We start from the raw sequence: 13689 nt of genomic DNA, 5'->3' as shown, positions 1-13689 counted from the left end.
TGAGTTTATCACACTTATCTAAAAGGTGACAATAGAGAGCCAAATTGTTATATAAGGTAACACCTGGTTTACACAAAGAAACTTGGCTCGGGCTGAAGATGGTCTTCCTCTTCTGTCTTCTTCTTGGTACCAACCTTTGTTTAGAGTTCCGCTGAACAAAGACAGTGGCGGTTGGACGATTAGCCACTCCTGGTGTGGGTTGATGGCTTGCAATCACAGGTGACATCTGAGGAGTACGTGATCTGTTCACTTCACTGGAATGGAGTCTGGCCTGGTAGGAAGATGGCTGCGTGTGGTGTTAGCCCTCCACGGTGGATTCCATGGTCAGTGCTTCAAAACCGTTTGTTTGGATAGCTCCTGGCGGCGCAGTCTCCTCCGCTTCATGGCCGAGATGGACGTCATACAGAACCATTCTCCACAGGGAATAATGGAGTGCCCAACAGACATTTCCCTCCCCTCCTGCATTCTGATAACCCTGAAGTAGCGGGAGGGCCTCCAAATTGGGGGATCCCCTGCCCCCAACTGGGGATTGGCAACCCTAAATGTTAGTGTGGTATAGCTGTTAAAGCGTCAGACTGCAGTCTGGGAAATCCATGTTCAAATCCCCATGTTGCTGTGGGAACTCACTGGGTGATTTTGAACTAGTCACATACTTTCAGCCTAACCTACCTCACAGAGCTGTGAGAAGAAAAAGGAGAAGAAAAGAATGTAAACTACTTTCACTTCACTGTGGGAAAAGGTGAGGTATATATGAAGTAAATAAATATTAAATATAGCTCAAGAAGGGAAGCAGATGAAAGATAGGTTGGTGAATGGCTAAGAAGGAGAAAATGAGTTAGTGAAGGGAAGATATGGAAGTTGCCAGGAGGAAGGAAAAAGGAAATCATGGGAGAGGGATTCAAGGGAAGGTGAAGTGCCACCCCCAAAAGCCTTGAGCATTCCTACTAATCAAGTGGCCTGGCCCAATTTCTAGCACCACACAACTGAGCCACTGTTTTCCAAGGTTGATGCTACCAGGGGAGGTGGGGGTAGAGGGAAAGCTTAAGACAGAGGGGCAGATAAAAATCAGTTGGCTGTTGGTAGAAGATAAGATTTATCAACTCCAGGTTAGGAAATTCCTAGAGGTTTGAGGGTGGAGCCTGGGGAGGGTGAGGTCTGAGTAGGGGAGAGACCTCAGAGGGGAATATTGCCGTAAACTCCACCCTCCAAAACAAGAGCACATCACCTGGAACTATAGCTATTCTCCAGGTGACAGAGATCAGTTCCCCAGAGAAAATGGCTGCTTTGGTGGGTGGACTTTATGGTATTATACCCTTTTGAAGTCACTTCCTTTCCCAGACCTCACCCTCTTAAGGCTCTGTTCCCCAAATCTCCAGGAATTTTTTGGAGTCAGCAAGCCAAACAATGAGAGGAGAAAGCAGGAAAGGGGGGAGAGGCTATGGGGACTTTCAGGAAAGCAAAAGAGGAAATAGTGGGGCAGGGAGAAATGAGATTCCTCCCACAGGTCCTTGGGGGTTCCCACTTGTCTATATCTACTTGCCTCCTGACAATGAGTCAAGATGCTGGTGAGAAAAGACCTTAAAATTATGGCATTAAACATGTACTTTTCTCCGCTACCTGATGAAGCATTTTGGAGAACCTGAAAGCTTGCACGCTTATTTTGTGGCAATTTTTGTTTGCCAGATCTGACTTGGGAAATTCCTGGAGATTTGGAGGTGCTGTCTGTGGAGGGGAGAATTTGGAGAAATATTTCACCTAAAATCTATAATATACTGTGCAGAGTCCTCCCTCCAAAGCAGCTATTTCTCTTGGGAACTGATCTCTAGTCTGGAGAGCACTTGTAATTCTGGGAGATCTTCAAGCCCAACCTAGAGGTTGGCAAACCCAGTGGTTTATTATTATTATTGTTAGGGAGGTCTTGTTGCCTGTGATCTTGACACTAGTGAAAATTTCCTCTCTCATTTTCCCATCCCATTCATTAGTAAAGCAATTTTTTGGGGGGGGGGGCGTGTCCTAGGCAGCTCTTTCCCCTCACTTGTGAAACATTATTAGTGTCTTGGTCTCTTACTGTATAAATTCCATTCACGTGGGTAGCCATGGTGGTCTGAAGCACCAGAACAAAGTTCAAGTCCAGTGGCACCTTTAAGATCAACAAAGATTTAGCCAGTGTAAGCTATTGTGTGCACACACACTACTACAGATAAAATCCAGAGTTTATCCAATTGACTTTTTAATAAAGTGATTTTGAAGTTTTGTTACTGGACTGGAAGCAAGGCATAATTAACTTTCCTATTTGAGGTCTAGAAAGGATACCACTTTACCAGATAAGATTTGTTTAAATCACGGGGGTTTGGGGTTGTTGGGTTTTTTTGCCATCACGTCTCAGCCAACTTATAGTGACCCCTAGGGTTTTCAGGGCAAGAGATATTTGCCATTGCATGTCCCTGCATAGGAACCCTGGTAATCTTTGATGGTCTTCCATCCAAATACTAATAAGGGCCAATCCTGCTTAGTTTCCGAGATCTGATGAGATCAGGCTAGCCTGGGCTACCCAGGTCAGGGCAAAATTATTATTGCATAATAAATATGTGATGTTGCTTCACGGATCTTACATCACATATGAACTCTGGCTACCTTCTATTTTAACTGTTGCTGAGTAAAGGTAAACTCCATGCATTAGTATTTTTGCACTGTGAACTAACAAGAGGTCTTCATCATGGTGTTTTTCTTTCCCCTAACATTTTGTGGTGGAGATATTGCTTGTTGTTTACTTTCATATTTTGATAAAGTTTTGGGCATGACCTGGAGGAACATGAATTTAAATTGCTATGCAGCTTGGAACTTTCTGAGTGTCTTTGAGCAGATCAGATGGTTTTTTGGCAAGCAACATTAGAGTAAGATCTTTCTATTCAGTAGAGCATATTATCCTATGCACTAATAACTATTCTTTGTCTAATGAGACTACATATTAATGCAAATTGCTGTATTATCATGCAATTTGATAGAAGTTGCTAGATTATGCTAAAATATCTTCCAAGTATTTTATTTTTTTTGCTTTAAAATGATAGTGCTGAATGAAAATCTGCATGCAGATTCCCCTTTCCACTGTACAAGTAATTCCACCCTAACATTCTTCTGCTTATCATTTAACTATGGTATTGAAAACAGTTTCTTCTACACCCTGGTCAAATGAAATTCCAACAATTGTGATAATTGAAGTTTGTAAGTGGGTGTATTGGATAACATAAGAAATTAAAATAAGAAATTAGAATCTCATAATATTACAGTTTTAAATCATCAGAATCTTCCTTCCAGTCACTCTTGTTGCTGCATTTGTGAAGTATTCATATTATGGTTGAAAAGAAACAACGCATAATGTGTTTAATTTGTCCTTGGCAGAGCTTTTTTTTTGTAGAAAAAGCCCAGCAGGAACTCATTTGCATATTAGGTCACACACCCTTGATGCCAAGCAAGCCAAAACTGTGTTCCCATGCATTCCTGCTCAAAAAAAGCCCTGGTCCTTGGTAATTTTTCCCATCAGTTCAAGTAGGTAAAGCACATAAATTTTTATAATAGCTTGGTTGGAGGTGTGATTTCAGAAAAGAGCTGTCTATGCCCAGAATGTCATTCTTGTCTTTTTGTCGGATAGATGGATTTGATCTGGATTTTGTCCAGAAGAAACTGAACAGATAGGGTTGCCAGCCTGCAGGTGAGGCCTGGAGATCTCCCACCTTTACAAATGTTCTCCAGATGGCAGAAATCAGCTCCCCTGGAGAAAATGGCTGCTTTGAAGTATAGACTCTATGGCATTCTACCACGCTGAGGCCCCTCCCAAACCCTGCCTTTTCCTGGTTCCACTCCGAAAGTCCCCAGGTATTTTCCAACACAGACCTAGCAACCCTAGTTTTTGAGTTATCCTTAGATATTTATTTGTATTACACATACCCAACTTAGGTGATGAGAATACGGACTCAGATGAGAATATGCTAATATAGACTCAGAGCTTCAAACTACTTTTCTGCATTTGAAAGAAATATTTTATTTCCGCTTAATCAGACTGTTGTTGGAGTAGTGCAAAATAAGTAAGGCAAATGTATCTTCAACATGTCAATTCACTTCTAAATTTTAAGAGTAAGTGGGTATTTGCACGAGAAATTTCATTTTATGTCATGATGAGAAGTTTGATTCTGTTAAGGCATACATCACCCACCGGATGTTCATTCTTAGAAATAAATTCACACCTACATTCTTTTCTAGATAACAGAATAAATGTTATTAGTTGCTTTTGTGCATTGTGAGGGCTTATCTATGACAGATGCAGATGGCTGAAAGCATGGGGTTTAAAGACTGACTTAAGGTGTGTAACCATCTATAATGCAGATTTACCCAATTTACATTTTAATCTTGCAGAAATAATGTTCTATATTCCTCTGACTAAAGGTGGGGATTACATGTTGGAATGTTCATCCACATGAAAATAATTTCTGTGCATGTAGTAAATGATCACATCAAAAAGAATGGCTTTATAGTCAACTAGTTCTTTATGTCGATATTTTAACATTAAGGAATTATGTGGTTTCCATTCTGAAGCAATGGAAACTGGGAGGGCTGTATACCTTATGATCACTGAACACCATAGAACGAAGATAGCATTCTTACTTGGGTTGCCAGGTCTGGGTTGGAAAATTCCTGGAGACTTTGGGGGTGGAACTGGGAGAGGTCAGGCTTTGGGAAGGGGAGGTGCCTCAGCATGGTACACTGCCATAGAGTCCACCCTTCAAAGCAGCCATTTTCTTCAGGAGAGCTGATCTCTGCCAGCTGGAGATCAGTTGTAAAAGTGGGAGATCCCCAGGCACAACCCAGAGGATGGCAACTTTTATTTATACAGTGCATTACAGGCATAATATATATGCTTATACCTGTTCTTAGACATTGATAGATCCCATAGTGTTATGGATGGGAATCTGAATATGTCACTAAGGCATAATATTAAAATATCCAATAGTAGAGATCTAAAGTGAAAAGGAAAGTCAATATGGGTCAATAAACAGTATTTTTTGTAATAGTATTTCTTTACATTATTCAAATACAAATTGATAAGTTGTGACAAAAAATGGTTCATCAGCCTCTGAGTTTTATCTTCTGAGGACTGCACTGGATACTGCACAGGAGAGCCATGACTGGATCACCCAACATTTTCTGTAAGAGTAAAGAGCAACTATATGGGATTGGGCAAATTGTATCAGGGCCATGTGAAGAAATAACAATCCAAAACAGAGTTACATTCTTCTAAACCCATTGATTTCATTGATAGGATATAACTGTTTAGAACTGCACTGTAAATGGCATGTCAGGGAGCAATTGTGTAGTTGGAAAAAGAGAAGGTAGTTGCTGACTGCTAACAATAGGATGCTTTGGAGAACATTAATTCATAGGGTCACCCTAAGTCAGAAGCAACTTGACAGCATTTCACACACACACACACACATACACGCATGAGTTCCTGGCTTTGAGCCCATAGCTCTATGTGGCTTAATACTTTTGGTTTATACTGAAGCAATTGTGTTGTTCAGAAAGTTACCACACAGCCATTGTACCTCTTGTCTCAAAGTCATATTTAGCAAAATAGGCCATCTACAGTATATTCTCTGCATGACAAAAGTCTGTCAGACTACAGATGTGCATTTTGTAATAATGCCAAGTTCAAAAAGCAAATAGCTTGAGTAATGATGATGTTTGCCCTGGACGTGCGCTAGAGAATTGACTTATCTTTCTTCTTTAAAAAAGAAAAAAGAAAAGAAAGAGTTGACGCAAGTCTACAAAGGGAGGTGTTGAGTTATCTTCTTCGTTGATTGGTTTATCAGATACACTCCCATTTGCCTTTAAAACACTGTCCAGCTGAGGAAATTCTTATATGAAGAAACTCTGAGAGGCAGGTGCAATATTTTAAATAAATGAGCCATAACTTAGTGTAAACAAAGAAAGGAAGAAACTTCGAGGTAATTATTTTTGCATAGTTGGTTATGCTTGTCAGTAAAGCATTTTTAATTAATATAAAATTATAGTTCATCTTTAGATATAGAAGGTGTGGAAACTATTTTTCTGCAGCTAAATTTTTAAAATAGTTACCTTTATTGGTCCATTTATTTTGACATTCAATTTTTGTTGGGCAGGAAATTCAGTGCTGTCTTTGATAATAAATAATTTAGCTGTCTGCTATTTATTTTGGTCTAGAACAGATTTATATTGCTAATTATGACATTAGTAATGTTTACCTTAGTATTGATGCATGAAAGTATCAACCAAAGTATTAAGACTGTATTTTACTCTTCTTATTATAAAAAATTAATACATTCATTTCCCAGACCAATTTGCTTTTTGGAAAATCTGTCTGTGATCTGGCTGACAAATTAATACATCAATTAAACTAGAATTAAATGCGATTAATCCAGTTTACCTGATTGTTGTTTGTTTAATTTATATCCTTTAATTTGTCTCCAAGATAGTATTCATGAGGTTTTTCTTTGGGCTCCCGTTCAAGTACTGATCATATCTAGAACTACCTGTCTTCAACAAAGTTACTTTAATCTGTGCATTGAGCACATGGAATTTTTCTTATAAAAGTCACTTTTATAAGAAAGTGAAAGACTGGTAACCTGGAAATAAATATTTCATCAAGTTGATCTGAATTTGTGCACATTCTTCAGAATATAGGACCCAGCTCTTTGGCTTTTATTATGATTATTTCTATGCATGCATAGCCTACTGAAACCTAGCAGAAACCAAATTCCTGTGACAGCCTAGATTATATTGGCATAGGAAATGCTGAGGCAAGCAATCCTGATTCCTGCTAGAAAACCTGACCGATGATTGAATTTCTGGAGGGCATACAAGGAAAGTTCTCTGTTGCTTTGCAAACTAATTTTATGTTATCATTTTTAGTGGTAGTATAGTTGTGCAGAAATAATTCTATAGTTATTCCACATGTGCTATTGATGCAATGCTTATAGCTAGAAGGTCCATGCATGTGGTACTTTAGAAAACTGTTCATGATAGTAGTAGAAAACATCATAGACATTTGATTACATCCAGACTAAATTTGCAATTTTCACCAATACCCCCTTCTACCATGGATCCCTTCACATCATTCCTCAGGGTCCCCAAACCCCCGGAAGCAGCATGTGAAGGAGATCAGTGGGCTGAAATGGGATGGGGGGGGGGAGAAAGTTCCATTCTACCATTGGAAAATGTAGTCAAGGTCCAACCCATTAATACGTACCTACATCAATGATGGTACATTACATCTTTTAGTGGTACATTGATAATTGTAGAACATAATGTAGACTTATATTTCAAACCTTGCAACTTTATTGTTTTAGAATGAAGGTAAAATGTAAAATAATCCACTATACTAAAAATAACACAATATAGCAGTCAAAAGAAGAGGATGACCAGAAGGAACTGAATTTATAAATATTGGTTAGAGTTCAAACACTTCCCAAAGTGCAGCTGAATTTAGAAGTATTAATGCTATTAATAATTAAACATGGAGGTACATGAGAGATATGCACTCATAAACAAATAGGTAAACAATGGAGATTTGGTCAGTTTTATGTAAGCCAGGCAACAATGTGACCATTATAATTTGAACCTAAAGTAGCTTACAGATGCTTCCAGATGCCTTACATACAATGCTTTGCAATGATTTCATATTGCCATGGAATGAATAACTGTGGCAAAATCAGGGTTTCTGCAGCAGGACTGCAGCTGGCAGAACAGAAAAAGTGCTTTGGAATGCTGATGCCACTCGGACATCCATATTCCGTGCAAACACCTCCAAGCTGTAAAGTTGACCATCTATAGGGAGTGCAACCTTTCCAGAATAGGTTGAATAGCCCTTGCTCACTCTCACCAACAGAACTTCACCTGGTCTGGGTTGAGTTTCAATTTCCTAACCACAGTGTAGCCCACTTCTGATTCTAAACATCTGTTCAGAACATTCATTCACATTTCATCTACTGGATGAGATGAAAAATAAAAATAAAGCTATTTATCATCAGCATACTAATGACACCTTCAGACAACCTTCACCAACATTTTCATATAGATTTAATAGCATGTGAGATAGCACAAATGCCAGGGAGAAGAACAGTTCCCTAGCACCATCCCATGGGATCACTAGATAGGAATGGAGCCAGAGTAGTAAAGTGCTCCCTAGAGCAGGGGTGGCCAAACTTGCTTAACATAAGAGCCACACAGAATAAATGTCAGATGATTGAGAGCCACAAGACATGAATGTCAGATGTTTGAGAGCTGCAAGACAGAAAGGAAGGAAAGAAAATAGATGGGGGAGGAAGGGAGAGGTGGAAAGAAAGATGGCTGGCTTGGCGAAGTGATTTGAAGAGACAAATGCCTTCTCTGAGCTAGCCAATGGAGCAGCGGAAGCTTTGAGAGCCACACAATATGTCTGAAAGAGCCACATGTGGCTCCCAAGCCACAGTTTGACCACCGCTGCCCTAGAGAATATGATAATGTTCAATCTTAATCATGTTTACTCAGAAGTATATCCCACTTATTTAAAGGACTGACTTTCAAGTAAGTATACTTAGGATGGTGTTCATATCTTGTTATCAGTCTTGGTTCACTATGATCTGCCATGAACTATGAATTCTCTCACCTCCTTGCATAGCCAAGATATTGGCCTCGCTTGTGCTGTGATGATAGTCACTTTCCTGCGGTGAAAAAGATGACAAGGAAATGACGTTTACTTTTATTCCTTTAAATAAATTCAGTTTCAAATTACTTGACTTAATTCCTTAAATTAATTCATGATTAATTTTCATTTAATGTAATTTGATACTGTTTGGGATACTATTTTAATAGCAAAAGGTAGGCTATACATTTTCTTTTAAAAAGAGTGGAACAATTTACTTCTTTCTTACCAGGCATCTCAAATAGGCCCTTAGCTATGCAGTTAGACCAGGGGTGGCTATACTGCAGCTAGGCAGCCTCGTCTGGCTCTTTCACACTTACTATGTGGCTCTCAAAGCTCCCACTGCCCTGTCGGCCAGCTTGGAGAAGGCATTTGTCTCTTTAAATCACTTTGCCAAGCCAGCCAGTGGCTTGGAGAATGCATTTAAAGTTGCTTTCTTTACACCTCTCTCCCATCTATTTTCCTTCCCTCCTTGCGATTCTCAAACATCTGACAGTCAAGTCTTGCAGCATCCAAACATCTGACATTTATTCTATGTGGCTCTTACTTTAAGCAAGTTTGGCCACCCCGGGTTAGACCCAATAATGTTGGCCCTGACAAATTTCTAATGTAGTCATTCTTAACAGCTAGTGATCCCAGCGAAGGATGCACATCTGCATCCACATTAAAAATGCAATCTTGCCAGTTCAGTTAAGCCCATGTGAGCTCTGGAATTCAGATGCGCATCCAGACGTGCCTTTGCAGCTATATGAGATATGAGCGATGCAACAAAGACCACTGACATGTAAGGGTCTATGCTGGATCAGGATCAGGTTAGTTATCATAACAGATTTTGTAAACTAAAGAGTTGAAAACATAAATTGACGTTGCCTGGAAGTATTACCTGGCTGGCTTAGATAGTTATACAATAACCTAAATCCTTGTCCAGATAACCTAAATAGTATCTTTGCTAAACCATTTTCCCCCAGAAGTGAACTGATAATCCCAAAAGTAGAGGGTGGCGAGGAGCAAAGACTATATTTGTGTTTGAAACCCATGTTTTCCTACAGTCTTCAAATTTGATTCCACATATCATTTAAAACTCAGTTACACTTCCCAATCATTTTAGCATCTATATGTAGATTTTAAGCATAATTTGGCCATTAGGCAATTTCATTCTGCTTGCCAGAGGATAAAATACCTGTTTTTATGCCTCTAGCAAAGGAAAAGCAATTTGATTTAGTGTTGCCATAACTGGAGTTCCTTGTAGCTCAGGAATCAGGCCCCTGGAATGTAAGCCTGAGCTAATGCCAGATTCAGTGTTCACTGAGTGATCACTGGAAGGAATATACAGAACGGCATTCTCTGGTAGGAAACCCTGTTAAACAGCTCGGCATAATTTTGTCTCTCCTCTGGTTTTAGATTACAAATAATGGGTCCTGTGGTCTACTTGTAACTTTTAGCTGTTGTGCTAATACTAGGAAATGCTTTTATGATTTATGCACATCCTTTTTATTGCTCTCATGCTATAACTAAGTGCTATAAATAAATGTATGACTGAGTGTTTGTTTGGAAGGGCATATTTAGACCCAGAAGAACTGTGACACATAGGAAAAAATACTAAAATTCTTATCAAATTAAAAGAAAAGGGGCTAAAGACAAAGAAGGAAATTGCAATTGTTTATTTTTCTGAGGCTTCTTATATAATCTTTTCATTTTCAAGTATTGTAAATATTTCAAATACATGTTGTGTTTGATATTTAATGGTGCTGAATTTTCTGAAATATTTAAGGTAATGTGTTATACTAGCAGACCTAGGATTGGTAGTCTTTTGGCTGATAACTGTGATTCATTTGCTTCTTTTGTGTAAAGGTTTTATTCTTGGCAGTAACCTTCATTGTAAGTCATTAAATAGTTTTTGAACTATTGAAGGAAACTGGCATTAAACAATTAGCATGTACGTGTACATTTGGATAATAATGATAACTTGGATTCAATGTATGTGAACTCACATCCCTCCCAATATTACTAGGAATATATTCTAGGGTAAATAATCTGTAATATATTAATGGGTGTGTGGAGTTTATAAATGGTGATTCTTTATGGTAAGAAATGTATATATTGGTAATGGATGACTGCTTGATAGTGATTGAAGTGTCTGTGTGATTGTTTACCACTCCTTTGCCCTTTTTAAGCTTTTTGTACTGTTAAGCAGAGATCGTAACAGTTCGTACATGTTGTTCTATCAAATGGTGCAATACGAACGAGTTACCACAATGCAGAACCTCACATGGATGCTAATTTATACACAGAATTTCTAGACATATACCTCTTTCAATAAAAGGATCTGTACCGGTAAAGATTCTATATTTGAATTTCATTACCCAGAAGCAACCACCATGTCACAGCAGCTATATTTCTTTACAATAGGTACTCATAGATTACCAATACTAATCAAAAAGGAAAGCAGGTGAGAACTAGGTTTGCCAGCCTCCAGGTGGCGTGTGGAGATCTCCCACTTTTATGACTGATCTCCAGGTGGCAGAAATCACCTCCCCTAGAGAAAATGGCTTCTTTGAAGGGTGGACTCTATGGTATTGAACCATGGTGAGGCCTTTCCCTCCCCAACCCCTGCCTTCTTCCAGATCTACCTGCAAAGTCTCCAGTATTTTCCAGCACAAACATGGCAGCCCTAGTGAGAACCCCAAGGATACTGGGAAAGCGAGAAGAAGTGGGTCAGTGAAAGAGGAGGGGAAAGTCATATTGCAGTATCTCTAAAAAGGCTTCTATGGTTTCCACACTGTGTGTATAATGGTAGGACTGAAAGGGAGACCACAACTATCCGAGAAAGAACAAGATGCAGAAAGAGCTGGTGGCTTCTGTAGTTGGAGGTGTCCTCTACAAGGAAGACAGCACTGTTTATATCAAGGAAAGAATGACTGAACTGGACAGTGTCCCTGCTGCGGAAGAGGCAGCACTTGTAAGCAACAGGAGAAAAGAGTTTATCTTGAAGTTGGTGATGTCTGAATAGAATTAGGATATAAACTCGGTGTGATTGGGAGGAAGCTGAACTTTTGAAGGGCTTTTTTCTCGACATCAGGTTGGAATAAAAACAGATGATTATTATTATTGTTTGACATTGTGTGTAGTATAGCCAGGAGATCCTAAGATTGTTTGGCAGCCAAAACTTGGCTCTTTAGTGTTATGTGCCACTAGGTGGTAAGCTAGACTTGTTTTTAAGGCAAGAGATGTTTCAGAGGTGGCTTTGCCATTGCCTACCTCTGTATCATAACCCTGGTATTCCTTGGAAGTTACCTTTGCAAATATTAGCCAAGGCCAACCCTGCTTAGCTTCTGAAATCTGACAAAATCAGGCTAGCCTGGGCTATAAAGACAGAAATAATGCAGAAGAAAGAAAATACATGAATAAGGAAAAGCAGGTGACTTGGTTATGTATGTAGTCTTGAGTCTTTAAATATTTCTTTGGTGTCCTTCATCCTCCTCAGTGGGACTTCAGGGATATTGCACCTGCCTTCACAATTGTACTTCATGGTGCAGCTTTTTTGTCACAGGGGTGTTCTTCTCCCAGGAAAAGCTGCCAGAATATCCAGCCAATCAAATATGGCTGAAAGACAGACACTTTTCTCAAACGTAGGTGTTAAATTGCAGTTACAATCAGTTACAATAAAATTACTGCATGGCATAAAGTATACATCACTTCAAAAGCAGGGTTCTGCTGCTGTATCGTTACATAAACACATTTAGTGTAAACAGGACATTTCCGCACATTGCATACTTTCATATGGAAAGCACCATTTGTGAATCTTGTCAATTAAAGACAGAAAACAGAAATGAGTCCATTTTAAATTGATATATATTTTCAAACAAATATACCCAAAAGAGGAATATCTTGATTAAAATTAGGGTCTCCTGACTACACTATATACATGGAAATCAACTATACAAGGGGTATAGGAGATTGTATCTGTCCCCAAATACTCCATTATATGAATCTGACCAAGGTAAAACATTTAGGACTGTGTTTGAAATTGAACATTGTTTGCAAACTGTAATAGGGTGTTTATAGCACTTTTATAGCACTTTCTTTTTAGGCATGTGTTTCCTTTTTTAATTGAATAGTATAATCCTAAGAACATTTTCCTGAAAGACCAAGAGACCTGCAGCCTGCAAAGGGTTCTGTGTAGACCTGATTAAGATTGCTCTCTAAAGATTGCTTTCTACAATATTTGGTATTTAAAGCTGCATTTTTAGATATCAGTTGTGTTTTTAACAGGGTCATTTTAAAAAAAAAAAATAAGCTTCCTTGGTCCCATTTTGGGGGAGGGAGGGTAAATCTGAGTCTCACTATATTAATTATGCTGAGGTAAATCACATGATTATGGAACATTAGAAATATTTCTTCTTTATTTGAAAATAATTTCTTATTGCCTAAATTCCTGTTTTATTACAAAAAAAACCCCACTAAGAGTAAATCTAACTAATTTATATAATTTGAGGAGAATGCTAATGAGGGCTTTTGTGTCCTGTTTATAGAACAGAGTGTTCTGATAGTCAACATATTGTGGTGGCAGAACCTTTAAAGCAGAAAGTACAGTTCTGTTGACACTGAAGACGCCTCGGGGTGTGTATAGTGAAAATTGCTGACAGCTCAAATGGATCGCATGGAGCTGCACAAAATCAACATAGAACTTGATGAGGAGAGCAGCAGTGGAGAAAGCACTGAAGACAACTACACTGAGATGGGGGATCCAGAAAAGGCCACTATTAGCAGGTATGAAAGGCTTTAACTGCACAAGAGAATTGGCAAGCATAGTGCCAAGAGCCCAGATTTCACATTTTTGCAGTGGTTTCATTTTTCAGTTCATTTGCTTTCTTTAGTTTTGTTAATAATTTAAATATATTAATTTTAGTTATTGCACTTGGTTTGGGTTCCCACCACTTTCAATGAAAACTCATTTCTGACTGTAAATCCTCATC

General features: G+C 38.8%; 1 protein-coding gene across 3 annotated transcripts in view; it reads left to right on the top strand.

Annotated features, from left to right (window-relative positions):
* Positions 1–5863: 5863 nt before the first annotated feature.
* The window catches only part of SLC38A4 (solute carrier family 38 member 4), a 46707-nt gene continuing 38881 nt past the window's right edge, over positions 5864–13689 (top strand). Inside the window, exons 1-2 of one of the 3 annotated variants that reach the window (XM_060244958.1) lie at positions 5864–5999; positions 13246–13483. In XM_060244958.1, the coding sequence (XP_060100941.1) occupies positions 13365–13483 (119 nt within the window). In that variant the 5' untranslated portion in view covers positions 5864–5999; positions 13246–13364. Of the gene's footprint in view, positions 6000–8572; positions 8596–9955; positions 10061–13245; positions 13484–13689 lie in introns of those variants that run through there. The other 2 variants (XM_060244959.1, XM_060244957.1) reach the window with 2 other exon arrangements.

Source organism: Heteronotia binoei, chromosome 8 (genome assembly GCF_032191835.1).
Source record: "Heteronotia binoei isolate CCM8104 ecotype False Entrance Well chromosome 8, APGP_CSIRO_Hbin_v1, whole genome shotgun sequence".
Taxonomy (NCBI): Eukaryota; Metazoa; Chordata; class Lepidosauria; order Squamata; family Gekkonidae; genus Heteronotia; species Heteronotia binoei.
Note: the sequence above shows the minus strand (reverse complement) of the source record. Positions and strands in the feature narration are given on the sequence as shown.